This window comes from Stegastes partitus, unplaced genomic scaffold (genome assembly GCF_000690725.1).
Source record: "Stegastes partitus isolate 25-593 unplaced genomic scaffold, Stegastes_partitus-1.0.2 Scaffold1443, whole genome shotgun sequence".
NCBI classification, from domain to species: Eukaryota; Metazoa; Chordata; class Actinopteri; family Pomacentridae; genus Stegastes; species Stegastes partitus.
Genome location: NW_007579174.1, coordinates 170215 through 190610, shown reverse-complemented (window position 1 = coordinate 190610; position 20396 = coordinate 170215). Strand labels below are relative to the sequence as shown.

The 20396-nt window shown below is 39.1% G+C and overlaps 2 protein-coding genes across 2 annotated transcripts in view; one reads left to right on the top strand and one right to left on the bottom strand.

Moving 5' to 3' along the window:
* Positions 1-6820, bottom strand: part of brd4 (bromodomain containing 4) — a 29000-nt gene extending 22180 nt beyond the window's left edge. The window contains exon 1 of the mRNA XM_008299658.1: positions 6157-6820. Within this exon, the coding sequence (XP_008297880.1) occupies positions 6157-6254 (98 nt within the window). The 5' untranslated portion in view covers positions 6255-6820. The remainder of the gene's footprint in view (positions 1-6156) is intronic.
* A 10383-nt stretch (positions 6821-17203) lies between these two features.
* Positions 17204-18764, top strand: pet100 (PET100 cytochrome c oxidase chaperone). Its single transcript, XM_008299657.1, has 4 exons — positions 17204-17322; positions 17497-17583; positions 17703-17735; positions 18168-18764. Exons 1-4 carry the CDS (start codon positions 17296-17298, stop codon positions 18255-18257), a joined length of 237 nt encoding a protein of 78 aa, XP_008297879.1. The 5' UTR covers positions 17204-17295; the 3' UTR covers positions 18258-18764.
* Positions 18765-20396: the final 1632 nt, after the last annotated feature.

The following is a 20396-nucleotide window of genomic DNA, read 5'->3' as shown; positions in this document are numbered from 1 at the left end:
AATGACCTTGGTGAAGACTATGGAGAGAAAGCACAATTTTATTTACTGTAGCACAAAAATAGTTCACCTAGCCAAACTAGAATAACAACATTTGGGCAAGTTATCAGGAAGTCGGGTTAAATTTTCAGGAAGATAAGCTTAGGTAACCCGTTCTAACTGCCAACACAACAAGCTTTCAATCATAACTGTAAAATGAAGAGTAATGTGTGTGTGTTCCTCAAAATGCTTTAGCTATTGTTGTTTTTGTTAATTACCAAGTGTTCCAGTGGTTTTTTTTTAAAAGACACATTTTTTTACAGGGAGATAAAATGCGTCACGAAGAGAATTTTAATAGCTTCAGGGACTGATGAGTGCACAAGTAAACAGACATAATTTGATCAAACTGTGTATCTCACTGTAACATTTCTGTTATCCTTATTACGCATTTCAAGAAATCAAAATTTAAACAGCATAAATACTTAAGGTTTGCATTTCCTGACATCAAGTGCTTATCAAATTAGTTTTAGGTTATAGAGTAGTGTTTGCAAACACCTGTATAATTGAATGCTGTGTCTCAAGGGTTGTAGACAAATGAAGACAGCTTCAGAGCACTAGGGTTGGCTATCCATGTGAAAGAATGAATTCATTGAACACATTCACCTGAATGAAACTGTCTTGTTTAGAAAGTCATAATGTTGATGATTCATTTCATTCGATTACTTGCCAAGCCATAGTTGGGGATGAAGATTATGAGTCCAAATCACACGCTCTGCCTGAACACTGCTGCAAGTAAATTAAAACAGGAGGGAATGCAAGACTGAACCATCTGTTGATTGGTTTCTGAATTAACTGATTAGTTGTTTGGTCTATATATAATGTCAGAAAACGGTGAAAGATGTGCATCAGTGTTTCCCAAAGCTGAAGACGACATCCTGAAATGTTTTGTTTTGTCCATAACCCTAAGATAATCAGTTTACTGTCATAAAGGAGTAAGAAAAAAGAAAATATTTAAATTTAAGACGTTGGAATTAAAGAATTAAGACTTTTTTCACTCAAAATATATTCAATTTGATTAATTGATTATAAAATAGATGATAACTTTTTTCATAATTGACAAATAGTACATTGCTTGATTAACTGTAGCAGCTCTACCGGCAAAACACAAGAAGTAGTCGGTCTGAAGCGAAACAGAATGTGCCAGAAACACAGACAGGTACAGTCCAGATGGGTAGGGATGTGAGGCAGACAGAGAACTCTGGGAATCTTCTACAAGGACAAAGTCAAAAAAGATATGAGCCTGCTCCAGCTGGCCTCGAATACTGCAGGGAGCAAAGTCCCATCATATACACACAAATACTGCCAGATGGTCCTAAACAACTCATTAACATCAGTGCCAAGCACACTCAGTGACAATCACTGACATTACAGCACTGTAACAATGACAAGTGTAAACAAACTTCTTGTAACAAAGAGACAGATGCAATAAACGACAATGACGACATCTCTTGTAGGATTCAGCCATCTGCAATACAGACATGCAGTACAAAGTATTTAATGAAGCAATACTTTCAAATGACTCCTGCAGTGCCACTGATCCTAGTCTGGTTTGTTGATGCCTGGTGCTCCTCAATACTCTCTCTCATGTGAACTAATGAACACATTGGGACACAGGTTTTCGCACTTCAATCACCTCGCAACCTATCGAGACAATATGTTTCCACATTAAATACTTCTTAATGCTGATATTCGGCTAACCTGCTAGGCTCCGCTGACAGGGAGACACTTTCAAGAACAACAGCATCAATGACCTCTTTAGAAACCATTGTCATGCATAAAGTTTTTATTAATAGTTTCTGCTAAGCCATATTGATTGCATAATAAAGAAGCATTTCATTATTCCCCACTGAACACCAAACAAGTGACAGAGTTCAAGGCAAAAGGCATTTTACCTCATTTGATTGCTATATTTATTTTTCACAATGTAACTGTACATTGCATTAACTTACTGGGGATTTATTAACTGTTTAAATTTCACCAAATAACTTACATGGAATAGCCTCTTGTAAAATCACTGACACTGTACATCAATTATGTTGAAATTATATTCAAGGACAGTCTACTGTATAAGGAAGCATGTCCAGTTAAGCAATTATTCTGAGACCAGCACATTTATTCCAACTACAATGCCATGTGAGCACAGCATACTTACGCTACGCTAAAAACGGCGACAGAATGATGAGACGCTCAGCATCTATTCCACACCAAGTGATTGTCAATTTCTTCTGGTCCCCAAGACTTGAAAAATGTTCATCTTGGGTAAAACACTGCACTCCTCACTGCCACTTTTTACCCAGCCGTCCGATCACAATGGAGCTGGGGCACTAGAAGTACTACATTTACTAACCATCACTTTCTATTTGAACAACTGTTGAACAACAACTAATCAATGATGGAAGAGAGGTCAATACTGCTAGACACTGACTATTTATGTCTGCACAAGATGATACTTCTGGACTACCACAATATCATTATGAAAAAACAATGCTCTGAGGACGACTTCACCATGAGTCTACCAGGTAAGCTGGAGTCAGCTGGTTAATCAATATTTTTAATTACTTCTCTAACTATTCCATATCTTGGCAAGAAATGTTTCTCAGCTGAAAAAGAATACTGTCCCTCTGAAGTATTTTTAAGGGGTCTTTGCTGGACATTTTCAGAAGAGTGCCTTGCTTTTTTCAACTGGACTAAAACGCGTTGGCGGACACAGAGCCAAAATGTCATGCAAGTGTTTTCCCCCCCAACAGTCCCAGGAAGCAAAAAGCCTAAACACGAGGCTTTTTAACTCAGCAGCTAAAATCTCTTGTATTGAATCTTGAGAATTACTAGGGATTATGCTATATGATAACAAAGCAGTGGTTTGGTTTGTGACCTGTGTGTGTCATTTGAACCTAACACAGAAACAACAACTGTCATTTAAAATGATATAACTGATGTTGATATAATATTTGTAAAGTGATCTGTCTGAGCCTGTTTCTTCTGGTCCCCTTTATGTTATAGTAAGTAACAATAAAGCACTTATTACCAATAAAGATTAATCCTTTTGTTTTTTGATTTTTCTCCACTATATTACTGCCATTAAAACTTAAATGGCATTAAACCGTCTCTAGTTTTAAGAAAACCTTCCCAAGTTTTAATATTTATATTAAAAGGGATGTGACTAAAAAATAATGTTATACATTATATCATTTAAATATTGATGATATTAATCTGCTGCATTTGGGGGGGATAAATTGATTAATTCTTTAGTCTTAAACATCTGCTTTCTGTCAATCAACTCACTGACTGATCATTTTCATCAATAAACACGCAGCGTAGTAAATCAAGACAAAAACTAGGTACGATGTCAAGAAGTAATGTTTAGCAAACTGCACACAAAACATTATGATTGTTAAGATTGCCTTACTTGAGGAATAGACATTATTTTTCAGCAACTACAGCCACTAAAATAAAAAACATTCCTAGAAATCAAAATTTTACAAGCATATGTCACATTTAAGCTACATAAACATATAGGTAGTTAGATCAACAATTCAGATAACATTACACTGCATTCAAATGATTATTGCAGTTTTGTAAGCATTATCTTGTTTTTTTGCTTTCATTTTAATCAAGTAAAACTCGATATTGATGTCAGTCCAGGATACACCGGTCTCAATGACCTGCTGTCCTGGTGTAACAGCAATGTTGGCATGTGAGACTAATCAAGTCTGCAGAAGCGCCTAACGCAGGTCAATCAAGGAGTTCACCTCCTGCTGCTGCATGGCCTATATCGTTCTCAGCTCTGGAATAACAGTTGACCTTTGACCTGGACATACATCACTGCAGACTGCTGTGGAATGTTTTCTGGGGAGGAAGTGGTTCTAGTTACTGGGGTGGGGGTGCACGTCTCACACCAGGAAATCTGGTCCTGCGTGTAGCCTCACAATGACTGTCCTACTTGAAAGGGGGAGAAAAACATAATAGCAAGATGTCTGCGTCCCCCGTGAAAGTAAGCTATTAATCATTCATGCACGAATGTGGGGGTCGATTTCAAGCAAAAATGTAGGCCTGCAGATTCGACGTGAGGCACCCACTAAGTGTCAGAATGATGGCTTGTGTTTTTCCTGAAAGCAACGAAATAAATAATTAATGGGTCTACAGTGACAAGGCCAGGAACACCACTCCCTGCTCATTCACCAGCCCTTCACTCTTATGCTGCCAATATACATCAATGTGTTGATTCTACGGATGTTCTTATTCATTGGTCTCTTTGCACTTTTGTCTTTAATGTTTCTATTTTTGTTTTATTCCCTTTAGATTGGCTACAAGATAAGGTTACTTAGTTTATGAAGTCACCTGTCTTTTGGGCTCACTTACAGGATTAATCACCATTAGGAATTAATTACAGAAATGTTCACTGGCACTGTAACCAGGTATTGCAGTCCTTGTAGTATATCCCTGGCACATCAATTACCAGTGTTTTTAGTTGCATCAAGCCATACCAAAACAATGATGATGCACCACAACACCTGACAGGAATGCCAAGGTATAATGTTGTGCTTTCCTTTGCTGGCATAATCAGCTTGTGGCCTGTGGCCCTCTAACTTAAGAAAAAAAAGAAGAAATGAATGGAAAAATAATGAGAAACTACACTAAATGAGTGACATTGTGATTTTCTATGCTTAACAACCAGAGTGCTGTTTTTCTCTACTGCCAATTCAAACATGCAAACAGTGACAGCCACACCAAAAATTACTAGAAAAGGTAAGCAACAGACCATTACCTGTGACCTGCTGGCATCTCAAGGACAACTGTTGATTCATTGTGTTTAAGTCCTACATGCTATGCTCTCCAATAAAGCTAGCAAAATGACTAGAATGATATTTCATCATGTCATTATTTGCTAATAATGACAGGCTGAGTCTATGCAGCAAATTTAAATGTGACAATATGTAATTAATTGAACCAAAATAATAAGAAGAGCGTTAATTGAATGTATTACTTTAACATGCAGGTTACATGTGCTGCTGGATAACACACAATAAAAATCTTGAACGGGGGAATACATGTAGGGATTTTAAAAGAGTTTTAATGATTTACTATTCATCACTGACTGATGATCTCTTCGGGAGAGGTTAAGCTCTAAATTTGCATATCCACTTTAGATTGTGCTGGTGCAACTTCTTTCTCCAAGAGACATTAAGTATTTAGCAGGGTAAGCTATTCTTAGTATGCTTTGTATCATGTGTGATTGGCCTTTTGCTACCTTTTTTGAGGACCTCTGAAACATGGCTTGAAGAAAAACAAATGTTGCCGATGTTTCTATGGCAACACTTGTTGGCCAGAGGACTGTATTTTATTTCTCGATGGTTCCAAATCCTAGTTTTGGATGCTTACCAATTCAATAGTAATCACCCGTGACCTGTTCTACCTCGGCTTCTAGACAAATGCAAGAGAAGAACAAGTTGGTCTGTATTTTCATCTGTCTAATTGCTTTTTAAACCAGAAATGATTCATTCTTAAAGGATTTGCCGTTTTGAATACTAACCTGACTGGTTTCAAACCTAAAGAAGTAGCCCTTGTGGTAGTTACAAGCACTTTCTATATGAGTCAGTGCATGAGCACACAAACTGACTCAAAAAGACTAACCATGAGTCAGGCACATAACAGGAAAAGGCAAGAATCATGTTGGTTCTTTGAAGCGAAACTTCCAGCTGGTTAGGATAAGCAAACCGAACCCTGCCAGGAATCAGGAGACATTTCTACTACTGCCACACACACAACCGAACTCTTCCTCCTTCGTCCCCCTTCCCCCCATGCCCCCCTCTCTCTCCCCAGGAGGTAGGTTCATGGCTTCTGGCTGAAATCTGGATAACAATACTATTCTCAACGCAACACTGAAGGCATACTTCTAAACTGGACTGGGGTGCTAGGCCATGGAAAACTTAAGATAGTCTTAACCACATGATAGTCCCAAGAACCATGACTCCAGGCTGTGCTTAATTATTCTTCCTTCTTAGCTTTTTAACCATGTATTCAAACTGCTAACATTTTGTATACACATAAATGTTAAGACGACAGAGACTCAAAGACATCTGAAAATTCTATATAAGAATCATTTTCACAGAATAGCATTACCTTTTCACAGAGACTGAATGTGCAATTTTTTCCAGAAGGGCATCCAGTTTTTGAAAATCCAGCAAATCGTTTGACTTGGCATGCATTTTGTAATCCATTTATGAATTCCACTAAACAAAAACAGAAACCGAAAACCAGAATCGGGCATGAAAGAATTACATAGAAGTTTGTTTTTCCTTTTCCCTCATCCAAAATACAAAAGAGATTTATTCTTCAGGCTCCAGCATGTATCCTAAAATCCCACAGAACACGGTGAGTAATCCTTAGTGTAGTCCAAGCGGAGTTTGAGGGTGGCTGTTCCAGGAAAAAGGCCCCTGCCTGGAAACAGTGGGTCCAGGCAGGGAGGAGAGGCTGTTGGAAACCTCCAGCCGGCAAGCTGTGTTAGCTGTGTGAACCGGTCCTCTCTCTACCCCATCCCCCTCTCAGCAGTACAACGGCCCAGTTGCCACAGGCTCTTCGCTCCATTGTGTGTCCTCTCCAGGGCCTCCCCAACTTAAATGGACACAAGCAGCAACCAAGAGATGAACAAGGAGGAGAAGGGAAGGCGAGAGAGGGGAGAGGGCTCCGATAAGATCCTGGAGGAGCACTTTATTCCTCTAGCTCGCTCTCTCACCCTCTCTCTAGCACAGGCAGACCAGCATGCAGTTACTCAACAGTAAAAATGGCTCTGCTGCTTCCTCATTCAGCAAGCCTCAGCCCACACAGCCCTCCCTCTCTCTCTCCTACGCGCTTGCTCATTCCACCCTCCCCTCTTTCCCCATCAATAGCTTGAGGTCCTTGCTCTGTCCTCTCTCTCTCACTCTGTCTCTCTCTCTCTCTCACTCTGTTACACCTTTAACACCCCACCCCCTTCCTGTCTTTTTCTCTGTCCATTTCATCATGCCCCACCCCCACTCGCTCTCTTCCCTTAGAGTAATCTTGCGTATGCCTTCCCCCACCAATTTAAGGACTCCCTTATCTGCACTCAGTCCTCTCCTCAATCAGCACAAGCGTTCACTGTCACCAGACTTCTCCAATACTCCCCCCCCCCCAGTAAACTATTGAGTAGTAAACATTTAATATTAAGCCAGATGTATGCAACCAACCCTGTAGTCCTAGAAACACCAGTAACTCTAAATAACATTCAATCCAAACTGAGAACTTGATCAAAGAGATCAATTCATCAAAACAGTCAAACCCATTGAAAAACACTATTGAACTCTAGTTGTATAAAACAAAACAAAACACACCAAGTGTGTGATCAGGTTGCTCATGAAGGCAAGGGTTTTATACCTAATAGTCATATAAATGTCAAATTCTGTAAATTACAAGGATGGCATGTTGGTTGCTGCGTGGGTTTTCACCGGGTTCTCCAGCTTCCTCCCACAGTCCAAACCATGCTTAGGTTAACTGGTGATTCTAAATTGGCCATAGGGGAGAATGTCAGTGTTCTTGGTTTTCTGTCTCTGTGTGTAGCCCTGTGACGGAATGGTGATCTGTCCGGGGTGTATCCTGCCTTCGTTCTAAGTCAGCTGAGATGGGCTACAGCCCCTCCACAACTCTAGAAAGGTTAAAGTGGTGTATGGACGGATGGATGTACATTACAGTAATTACTGTCAATATTCTGCCGCCAACAACTTGTATGAAGGCAGAAGCTGCACAGTGTCCACCTCAAGACTACAGGTAAACTTGTGATAAACGTGAACGCTGGGTAGGTCATAGGGAAGTAGAACACTATCAGCTGGGAATGTGAAGAAAAACAAAACTGAACACTGATCTAAGTGTAACAGGCTACATTCACACTAATATGTTTTAATTTTCAAACAAATAACTTCTGATAAATTTGTGCCTCACATTCATACTTTAGCATTTCAGGACCCCTAAAACAAAGACTTCTGCAAGCACCGATGACTTTTCTATTTCAGGGTTGTGTTTGAGTCCAGACAGGCAGAACCAAAGACTTTTGGAAATGATGACTCAGACACTCATTTTTGCTTTCTAATAGGATTTTAAGTATCCCTTAGTGTTGTTCCCTGATGCATCCATCCTACCTTGTGAGCTTTTTGTGGAAGAAGAAGAAAAGATCAGCCTTGCCAACCAGCAGCTAAATTTGTTCGGACAACAAATTACAGGCATCGTTTATCTCAATGTCTATGCTAACAGCTGCTGTGCAGTTAAGGAAGACTTACTCTTAGCCATTGCTGTTCTTCCTTTGCAGTATTTTCTACATTAAAAGCCACAGCATGCATGCATGCAATGTTCATCATTCATGAAAGATTGGACGGTACATCAAGTAACGCATGACACATAACTTCCTACACAGAAAATTCTGTCCATGTATGATGATGATCTTACTACTTCTTTAGGAACAGTAAAATAAAAACATCCTCACAGCTGTGGTGATGACCCCTATGTAACAAATGATTTATTTATAGCTTATACACAATGATTCTGTTTGGCAGCTCACCTGTCTGATGTGAAGAAGAGTACACAGCATGACTTGCCGTTAGACCCTGACCAGAGGTGATCCTGTTTTTGCATCAGGAATAATTTATAATTAAGAGTAATTCATGAAGTTACCTATCTTTCTGCTGTGTCGTTGCTGCAGGTGAGTAATGAACTCAGAGAAAAAATATTCTACAAACAGCTGGTGTGATTTTGGCACGCGAGCGGTCTTCAGTGCTCACTGAGGTTTTTGGACCCATTTCAGCACTGAAATATGGATAAATTCTTTTTTAACCTGCTATACACAAGTTGAAGTGCGTAATTTATGGAAATCTATCTGTTAATGCAGTGGCATGTTACTAGGTCTGACCAAAGATTTCTGTCGCAACAACAAAGTGACCAGGGAGCTCATTCGGACATGAGGCTAACACATTCAATTTCCAACAGATTAATGGAAAGAAGTGCATGTCTGAAAGTGCCTTAACCAACCAATCCCCTGCTTTTTGTTTAGACTGGCATTTGCATGCCCAGTGTATGTGAATGACCATGTAACATGTGTTTTCAGGTGTGTTAGCATGTCCTGAGATTAACGCTGAAATGGTGCTATAATGTGTGTCTGTACAGAGATATTTTGCTTTTTATTGCGATAGAAAGTACACAAAAAAAGGGAGACCACCCACTGTGCATTCCTGTAGCAGAGTAGCCTCCAATAACTACGTTCACAACAGTATAGTGTCCACATTGAATTGGCAGCAGAAACAGGACTATTCACAAAATAATTAATGCTTTACTGTCCAGACTAATATAATGTAAAATACGACGGTGGTCATATGCTTATAGTTAACTTCAGGTAAGATTTTATTAAGAGATATGATAAAACAATTCACAAAACTGAGACTCAAGTTCACAACAGGTCAGCTAAATGCCAAGTCACAATTTCTGCATTATAATTACAAAATAAAAAGGTTCTAGTAAATGTAGTCTCATATAGTTTGCTAAATGCTTGTTAAAGAGCCAAAAGGAACAGGAATCTTTCTGTGCAATGGTCGAATCAGGCAACATATGGAAGCATAGCTGCGAGGCAGGAGTCACAACTCAAGATACAATCTCAAGAAACAGATGTGACGTACACAGATCCTCTTTTCTCTGCACCAGTCGTCCAACCTTCCTGACAATGCTACAATGCTGCCTCTGAACTTTGGTAAAGTAACCCTCCACTTCTAATAATCTAATCACTACTTACCAAACGAGATCACTAACAAATCTAAGGGAATATGAGAGGCCACTCATGTTAAATTAATATTCTTTATATTTCATGACTTTGTTACTCTTGAATTCATCAGAGTGTTTGTCTTCACCACAATATATTCAACCGTATTACATATCTATATGATTAATATACACTACCAGAGGCAAGTTGACTGCTGACCTCCCACTTCTAAATCAATCTAAAGTCTCACGCATGAAAGCTGTCACACACCCACACTTTCAAAACTGGTCAGATGTCAACCTCCCCCCAATAAAAATCAGGCAATTAAAGAGCCATCCTGTGAAATGTATACTTGTCAGGTGACTGTTGAGTGCAATGCACAATGTCTGTTTTCTTATATTAAACAAGCAGCAGCACTTTAGTGGAGCAGCCACACTGACGGTGTCCTCACAGCCCCACTTCTCCGTCCACGTGCCATATGCACCATTCCCAGAGACAATACAGCAGCTGCCAGAGTGACAAAGCTCCAACCTACAGCAATTCACTGAAGGCCAAACCAATGGCCGTGTCGCTAGAAGGGTGGGGGGAGATCGTATTCAGACACAGTGAAGAAGGGCGGGAGGGATGATAGCGAGAGCACAGGGTAAAGCAAAAGGAGAGGATTGCATTTAGACTGGGGGTTGGGTAAGAGGAAGAGGGGGCAGTGCACAGAGAGATTCTCAAGAAAAGTCTGGGAGTGCTTCCATTAATCATCAGAGTACCGAAGCAGCTGAAATCTACAGGGATCAAGAGCAAAGAAAAAAGGAAACAGGCATTTTGCCATTAGAAGGTGTAGCACACACGTGTGTACATTAATTTATATGCTGTGAAAACATCAGAATGAAAACAGGTGGTGAAAGAGGTACTTAGTAGTAATGAGCCAAAGCCTTTCCTTCTTATTTGGGAATTTTTAATCTAACAAAGAATGCCTCTGTAATAAAATTATGATTTTTTTTTTTATACCGAGAAAATCTCTGCAACTGCAAGCATTTGATATCTCGCCTTGAACTGAGTAAACATTGCATAGACCTGTATATTCTTTACTATAGTGCGAAACACAGTTACCATATCCAGAGTGAGGGAATATGCCATTCCAATTCACAGCAGCACCAACTTTTTTAAACATGTGCTCATTTCTAGGAATACCATTCAGCCTCTAAAATCAGTTCTACAAGATCTTCTGTACCTATGAAAGATCTGCCTTACGGTTGAAAAATAATTTTTAAAAAAAACCCTAGATGAAACAATAAAATCAACCTGATAATTTCATCAGGCTTATCTCAGCTTAGCCTTGAAACTTAAATTTTTTTTATCAGAAAGTCTGCATTTTCGCTTATAAGTGGGCATTTAAAAGGCAGGGGGGTCTAAATAAAGAATCGCTGGCGACTACTGGAGACTAAAAGTCCTGGCTTCTGTTGCCTCAATTTTAACTATTCAAGTGTTCCAAGTCACGGTTCGGTACAGCGAAACATACCAAATACCAAATACATGATAATAAACTGATGCAACTGGCTGCAACCTACCAATAAAGTGAAATTTACCAAATAAATATTATTTCAAACAAATAAAAAATAGAGGACGCCCGGGATCTTTCTGCGTGGAGTTTGCATGTTCTCCCCGTGCAGCATGGGTTCTCTCCGGGTTTTCCTACTTCCTCCCACAGTCCAAAAACATGTTGAGGTTAATTGGGGATTCTAAATTGTCCGTAGGTGTGAATGTGAGTGTGCTTGGTTGTCTGTCTCTAAGTGTAGCCCTGTGGTAGACTGGTGAACTGTCCAGGGTATCCCCTGCCTTTGCCCTAAGTCAGCTGGGATAGGCTCCAGCCCCCCTGGATTTGCACTCTCACTTTTTTTCCTTGTTCCACTGATGCTCACATGCCATCTGAAATGAGTGAGTACGTTTAGCATACAACCAGCTACATGACCAATCACAACTGAACAATGTTGGTATCGAACTTTGGCCCGATCCACCTGCCTTTGTCCATCATCTCTGTAGTTAATTGAGAAACGGTCGTGTTCTTACACAACGGATGTTTACATTCTTACCCTTTTCAGAATTTTCATACTTTTAGGATTTTACTTTCAAAGAAGATCTGGACCTTTTAACTTACTGTTTTTCTTCCCAACAATGCGGGCACCAACCACTCATTTATTACATACTCCACACTAAGATCATGTTTTCCTAATCTCAATCCATCTTGAGTCTGTAGAAGTTCCACTGAGATTTGTTTTATGATTTCTCCAACTAAGGTGGCATAATTACTAAATGTTTTAATGAAAATATCAATGGCAATATTAACTTTAGATCTGAGCTACATAAAGGTAAAAATATTGAGCAAAAACTTATCGGTTATTGAATGTTGAACAGCACATGTGTACGTTTTCTGAAATATTTTTCAAAGTGCCTGAAAATCATTATATATAAGGCAGCATATAGTCTTTAAATTTAAAAAAAAAATGGGGATAAAAACAAATATTTCTTTTTGAAATTGACAGAGACCAAAAACAAAGATAAGAGAAAGTGAATATTGGACATACATCCACCAGGAGGGCAAAAACACAGACTGATAAATGTCAGAAATATAAATACGCAAGTGTGTACTACAAGTTTACTCTATCAACTTTAAAGGTGATGCTATGCCAAAGTTGTGTTCACTACCCAGTCAATCATTTCAAATGGGCAGACATTCACACAGCTTATTTGTGTTCTTGGGCCTCTCATGTATGCTCTTACACCTAATCTAATGGGCAAGTTCACTGGAGAATATACCCTGAGTACAGCACAGAGAAATGCCAGTCTCTGTTGCTGTCTTGTCAAACCAACAGATATTACTCGGCACATTTAAGTGGCTGATGTCTAAACCCTGCTTCACATGTTGTCGTATCCCAAGAAGTCTGACACTGTTGATCACAGCGGCAGTCAAGATTAAATCAGTTCCTGACCCAAAAAAACTAACAACTGAGAATATATGTTTGTATATTTTTCAAGCTACTCTGATCATTAATAGTAACACACGTGTCATTAATACCTGCTGAGACGCATGAGGAGAAGAGGATGAAATGACTGCCTTTGAACTGTGAAAGTTAGAACAACTGTTTCCTAATAAAACAGGCCAGCCTATGGCTTCTGAAATATGCAACCAGCTCTTGGTACAAAGGGATATCTTTGAAATCGGGCTGAGTAACGTTTTGACTGAATTGGCAATTTGCAAAATTAGCAACACTGAGACATGAGAATGTGCACAGGTTTATGAGATGTGACATTTGTGTACAAACAGACTGTATCAATGCCCACACTAGGTGAATTTCGGAAAAGTATGTAGAAGATTAACAAAAGATTTTTAAAAATTACTCTGTAATAGATTAGATTTGTGAATCAATCTGAAAATTACATGGGTGAGTCACAAGTAAATCACATTTGTTGAAGTGACAAAGTGACTAAGCCTGACTGTAAGCGATTAAGAATATTGTCTGATTCTAATGACGCTGAAGACTTGGTCAGAATGGGCCTTACAAGCAGACCATGATAGATGACATTACAAATACAATAAAAACATAACTATTAGCTAAACAAGAAATAGGAATGACTGGCCATAGAAAAAGAATACAGAACACTCAGGTAATTATCGACTACATTTCACCATGTCAAAGTCTTACTTAAAAAAGAAAAAAAAAAACACACACACACAGTTGTAATGTGACTGACGAGACACCAAAAAGTAGCATGGTTGTAGTTAGTCTATGATTCAAAAGAGATAAATGAAGCACATACACTCACACACAGTATAATAGATTTTGTTCGCTCGCTCATTTGTTCTCAGACCACACTCTCCTTTCCATTCAGGGGTCATTCACAACTAGGCCAAGGATGGTGTTACCATGGCAACTAAACCAGAGAGAACAGGACCAAAAAAGGAATTTAAAAAAAAATAAGAAAAACACAAGAGGTGCAAGAAAAGTATATTCAACTCCAGGAATATTTTTAACATACAGCCTACCTAGAATCTTCAAGCACTTTAACCCAGTCTTTATTTAAACCTATGGTGCAGTCGATCAATGCCATCGAGGAAAATTAATTGGAGTAACGTGATTAATAGCTCAACCCTCACAGCTTGTCTGATTAACCGATTGTCTGGTAATGCCATGCCCTTTGACCCAGGTCATTCATTTTATTTACACTTGAAGTGTAGATAGTGAGAATACCTCTTAAGCTCTTTTCAGACATGGAATGTGTAACATTACTGATTTCATCAGTGTGTTAAAGTGACTGTATTCTGTCATTCAGACATACCCACCACAGTGACGGAGAGAGCCACGGCTCATCCATGTGAGAATAGATAGAACACCTATCGATACATAATACATAGTGATGCACTAATAAACAAAAGACTATAAACTGATAGCCAGCTTGTCCAAACAAATGTCTAATTTATATAATATTTCCTAAAGAATGGAAATTCTGTCCATGTGTGATGACAATCTAACTACAATATTACCAACAGTAAAATTAAAATATTGCAACAGCTGTGATGGAGCTCAGGACTCAAGCTGAGGACGACAATGGTTTCACAAATGATATAACTGTCATTTATAAACTGACTCTGGGTATGACAGCTTGCCTGTCTGAGGTAAAGAAAAGTATACAGTGAGACTTGATGTTAGATTATGATTGATCAAGTCTCCATGTCGAAGATACTTTATATTACAAACAATAAACTAAGTTACGGGCACTCTTGTTCCATATGCGTAAAGGTGTGCAACTTCAGTTTTGGGGACACTCATGTGGATCTGGCTACTGTCTGATGCAGCATGTACTTAATACACTCAGAGAGACGTCTACAACAGAAAGCTAAAGGCAACAAACACAACTGCAACTCCTGTTATTGTTTTGTAAAATAAAACAAAGAAAAAAGGATTACATTCATCATTGGTGAATATCATTAACCAGGGCCATCAGTTTTCGTTGTCATCGCAGTAAGATTTGATTTTGATCAAAATATCAGTCTGTAGCATAACAGGCATGAAATTGTAGAACGAAGTGAATGAGAAATGATTTTCCCCTCACAAACTCTGTCTTTTGCGTTGTTTTTAGACCAATGCTGGTGCTGAAACATGGAAAATGCTTTCCCCAAATCACTTTAAACAACACAAAGTACCACTTTACCTATCTGTTTATGTGCAAGCATGCAGTTGAGACTTGTGCTACGTTTAAAGTGATATGGAAATGTTAATAAGTCCAACCTAGTAAGATTGCTGAGGCGACATTTGCTCAAAAGGGCACACGTTAAGTTGGAGTCAGATTAACAGAAAGGATGTCTGAAAGAAGCTTTATATCTGACCAGTGATCTGTTTATCATAAAAGTCACTCAGGCTTTGATTCATTCCCAATACATATAGGTCTGACTAACAGACTGACAAAATATAACTGAAGAAATATTGCAAAAAATAAAAAATAAAGTATGAGTAAGCAATAACAATAAGTCAAGAGCTTTCAAGTGCTTCTGTCTTTGTGCACCTTTAGGCAAAGCAGCCTGTCCAAATAGGAATGTGACTGACAGGTAAGCCAGTGTCTCTCAAAAGGTAAACTTGTATGTTGTTCCACACTGTGTGTCCAAATACTACAGCAATTGCACATTTTTAAAATCAAAAAGCAAAGTTACAGGTCTGTAATGCCGGGGATATCTCCTCGAAGGAAACAGCAAGACAGCACGCTAAGTAACGGGCCTCAGCGTGAGTAATCTGTTGAAGACACAGGTCGGATGAATGCCACTGCTTTGTGTCTATAATAGCCGGTCATATTGGTGACATAAGCACAACACGTCCCAACGCATCTGTCCAGGATAGGGACAATTACCAGATGAAGCGAACACAGCGATAAATTGCAGAGTAATGACCGCTTGCGAACGACCATCGTCGAGGAGCCAAGATCCTAACGTTAGGCCACAGGGCATAGATTATTGCTTGGGTTTCGTAATGGACGTCAGTGCCATGCACAGCACAACAGAAAGCAGACCAAGATGAACGCATTTTGTTTTGAAGATGATGACACCGAGCCTTGTAAAAATCAGCAGCAGACCTCTATTTTCTGTTACCTGCTCAACTGACTGCATTCTCAACAAATAGCTTCAGTCTGAGTGTGCGCCATCATCACCGTGACGGCGTCACCGTCTCCCACAACACAAGACAGTCGACGAGCAAACTAGCATTAGATGCCCAACGCGGTGGTCGTGCCATTCTCTGTTGAACTATTTATATCGTAATTGGGGCCAACAGTGGGTGAGACAGGCAAGGGATGTCAGAGAGACACACAATGTAGGTGCGGTTATTGTGTCTTTTGATAGACAACTGCCAACTAGCTTTAGCTAGCAAGCTAGCTACTCAGAACAGGCCGCCGTGCAAGAGAACGGTCTCAGTGGGCGCCGGGCATCAGTGCTACCTCTTAATTCTTACACCGCTGTTATCGTGTGTCTTGCTGTCTACTCAATTAGTTCACTGAGACAACATGACTGGCAGAATAATGTCTGAAACAACGGCGTTTACCTGGGTTTATCAGGTTGTCAGGGCGCGCGGGATCTTTCTCTCCGAGGATCCTGAACACCTCTCGTTGTCGATGACGTCACGCGTAGGTCTTCGGACGAGGACGTAAAGAGCGCGTCACGGACTGCAACTTTAGCGGCAACTGAGGAGGAAATTATGCTCACAGTGCACCAGTGTAAAGACTGGAGACTTATTGACAAAGATGTAGTTTATTTTTACTTTAAACATTATAAAACATACAGTTTACGGAACTACCATCGAATAAGGCTTGAAATGCTGCACCCAGACTGTGCAAAAGTCGCAAAACGGATTCAATTCCAGGTGCTAGTATCACTGCTCTCAATGGCATCAGTATCTATTGCTAGACCTTTTCGCCTTTCAAAGCCGAAATGTGACACATTGACTAAAATGACTCAAACAAACAACCACCCAAAGATGCAGTTCTCATCATGCAGATGTGAAAAAACTGAAGGATTGATTTTCCAAAATAGAGATGGGAATTCGTGATGTTTCATTGCATCCTGGATTGGTTTACAGATCAGATGAATCGAAATTCACCGAAGGGCCATTTGCCTGTAATTATATTCCCTAAAATGCACAGAGAGAATCAAAATCAATGGTTTGGAGCCCCTCTGTGGACAACCGTGGTTCAACATACCTGTATTAAAACCAAATGCGATTCAAAAGTAAGCTTAAGATTTTTTTTAAAAATAAAAATGTATTTTATCGTGAGGTGCAACTGTATATGAAATTTTGGACTTCAAGTTTCTTTCAACTGTTGTTAAAAATGTATTTCTTACAACACTGACGCATGCGTCCTGGCTTCCACGTGACTGGACCGTATCAAAACCCGGAAGTAGTCTGAAGGTCTTTGGTAATGGCTGGGCTTTAGGTAACATTTCGCCGTCCGAGTCCGTCGTCAGTGTGAAAATGGGTGTTAAAATAGAGGTGTTCAGAGTAAGTATCACATATTTGTTGATCATGGATGTTTAATATGGATTTTTCTTACGGTTGAATATGGTGCGACTCTTCCTTGGTTTCGTTTTCTATTTTGCTAATCATTATCATTAACACTCCCGACATTTTCCACTACAAGTCACTGTCTGTTTTATCTGATTTTGTATTGAGCAGATGATGCTGTATCTGTCTTTTCCTGTGGCCATGTTTTGGGTCTCAAACCAAGCAGAGTACTTTGAAGAGTATATAGTAAAGAGAAAGGTAAGTAATAGTTTTTAGTTTTCGAACATGCTTATTAGTTCATTCACTGAAGTGTCTTGTTCTTGTAATAACGAATGTCTCTTTCTCTGTACTATGGTGGGAATTTTTATGCTATCCAGAGGGAAATCTTCCCCCCTGGCGAGGAAGTACAGGTATCTATCTATCTATCTATCTATCTATCTATCTATCTATCTATCTATCTATCTATCTATCTATCTATACTTGTATTGTTTGCACCTCATACTGTTAGGTACAAAGCTTTATTTGTGCTATTTTTGTAAAAAAAAAAAAAGTATTTATTTTTTTAACAAAAGAAAATAAACAATATTTTCATTATAAAAAACAATAAATGAAGGAATAGTACAAAAAAAACACCTGTTCCTCCTTTTTTAATTTTAATATTTCAGATCAATCTGATTTTAAATCATACTGACATTCTGTTATACTTGTTTTTTTGAGTAATTCATCTCTATCTGCAATTTGTTTGACCTATTCACAAAAGCTTTTAAAGAAGTCTGCTTGGAGCTACTGTGGTATAGTTCAATATTTGACGATAGTAATGCTTGTCCTGTATTTACTTTCAGAGGAAAGAGTTGGAAAGCTTTAAAGAACGAATGCGAGTTCGTAAGGAGCAGCGAATATTAAAAAGTATTTCTGGGGAACCTGAGAACTGAGCATGATGATGCTAAAGAAATGCAAGATCCCTTGTTGTCACCGATGCAGGATCATCTTAATGGGATTTTTGGACATAAGACAACTGGTTGGACTGGAGTGAGACTGTCACTTTGGAAATCACTGCAAAGCTCACGTATCCCAACGGTGTGTTGGACATTTTCCAAATAAGGAATTATACCTAATATGCCTCCTGTTGTTTCATTTTGATGTGTCTTTTTCACACATGACTGATCAAATCCTAGAGTGATTTTATTTAAGTTGCTGTGATTACACTGTCATTAAATGATTATTTGAGTTGTACATCTACTAAGATCTAATGTACTTATTTATTTTGTGAAGTGCAGTGCCTATAAGTCTGTTCACCTTGTTAGATTTGTTTTTTATGTTGAGTGTTTTGCAGCATTGAATCACAGATAATGTAATTGTATTTTTTTGACACGGATCAACACAAAGATATTGAGGTGTGAAACAAATTTTTATACACTCATTAAAATGAAGTAAACACATAAAACAAAATAACTGATTTTGTATGGAAATTTTCATCCCCTTTAAAACATTATCTTGTAAAGGAAGCTTTCACAACAAATACTGCTATGAACCTATGTTGAAAATGTTTAGGCAGCTTTAGCTTTATGTTCTGGGTTCTTCTGTTGAAAAACATAATTTACATTGAGTCATAGTTCACACATTTCTTATGTGATTTTGCATTCACTGTAACCTCTACCTTCACCAGCTTTCCCAGTCCTGCTGTAGCTTAGCATCCTCCAAGCACGATGCTATCCCCACCAAGCTTCCTTATGAATAGTGCCTGTAATGTTTGTTTTTTTCTACACATCAGAAGAACCTTAAATAGGATAATAAATAATTTTTCTCATCAGAAATATAACGTCTTTCCATTTAAAAATGTCCTTATGCATTCTGGCAACCACTAGCTCAAATATTCTGAACATTTCTTCAAGGGAGCAAGACTAGTTGTTCCAGTATAGAGCTTCTGACTGTTGCTTTTTCTTCATGATGTCTTTCCACCTAACAGTTACAGATATGTTTAATATAAATTCTCACCTCTTTACCACACGCTGTTTATTACCTTTTGGCATTCAAAACAATTTTGTGTGTCCGTTCGGTTCGGTTCAATTTCTCGCTTGTTGGATTGTGTGGTTTAAGTTCAGCAAAGAGAGATCAAGAAGTATTAACATTAGAACCAAAGATATGAACCTAAGTTCTGAGATAAGTTAATTAAATCAAATAACAAATACATTATGAGGCACATAACACATATGGCGAGTCAAAAAGACAGGAGGTAAAAAAAAAAAAGGAACGAAGGCCATACTCTAGGATAAAGTGACTACCATTAAGAGGGGTGGTCCTTGGCATGTGGAAATGTGTGATTTGTTTTTCTTTGCTTGAAGTCAGAGTGATTATTTGACTGGGACTTAGCTAACACTAATAATAATAATTCAGTTGTTTGATACTTTGCTATGTAATACTGATGTGAATTACTATGTGAGGGAGGACTGACAAGGCACTGATTATGTACACTGCTCAAAATAAATAAATAAATAAATAAAGGGAATACTAAAATAACACATCCTAGATCTCAATGAATGAAATATCCCAGTTAAAGATCCAACTTCAGTGGAAATTCCTCAAGACAAGTCAAAATGAGGTTCAGTAGTGTGAGTGGCCTCCATGTGCCTGTATGACCTCCTCACAGCGCCTGGGTATGCTCCTGATGAGGTGGCAGATGTTCTCCTGAGGGATCTCCTCCCAGACCTGGATTAAAGTTTCAGTCAACTCCGGACAGTTTATGGTGCAACGTGGCATTGGTGTATGGAACGAGACATGATGTCCCAGATGTGCTCAATTGGATTCAGGTCTGGGGAACGGGCATGCCAGTCCGTAGCATCAATGCCTTCATCATGCAGGAACTGCTGACACACTTCAGCCACATAAGGCCTAGCATTGTCATGCATCAGAAGGAACCCAGGGCCCACTGCACCAGCATATAGTGTCACAATGGGTCTAAGGATCTCATCCCCGTACCTAATGGAAGTCAGGGTACCTCTGGCTAGCACATGGAGGGCTGTGTGGTCCTCAAAAGAAATGCCTCTCCAAACCATTTCTGACCCACCGCCAAA

Bases quoted from the DNA above. Each gene is read 5' to 3' on its own strand.
- pet100 (XM_008299657.1), top strand. From the start codon at position 17,296: ATGGGTGTTAAAATAGAGGTGTTCAGA. The intron at 17,323-17,496 runs GTAAGTATCACA...TGTATTGAGCAG, and splicing joins TTAAAATAGAGGTGTTCAGA to ATGATGCTGTATCTGTCTTT. The intron at 17,584-17,702 runs GTAAGTAATAGT...TATGCTATCCAG, and splicing joins AGTATATAGTAAAGAGAAAG to AGGGAAATCTTCCCCCCTGG.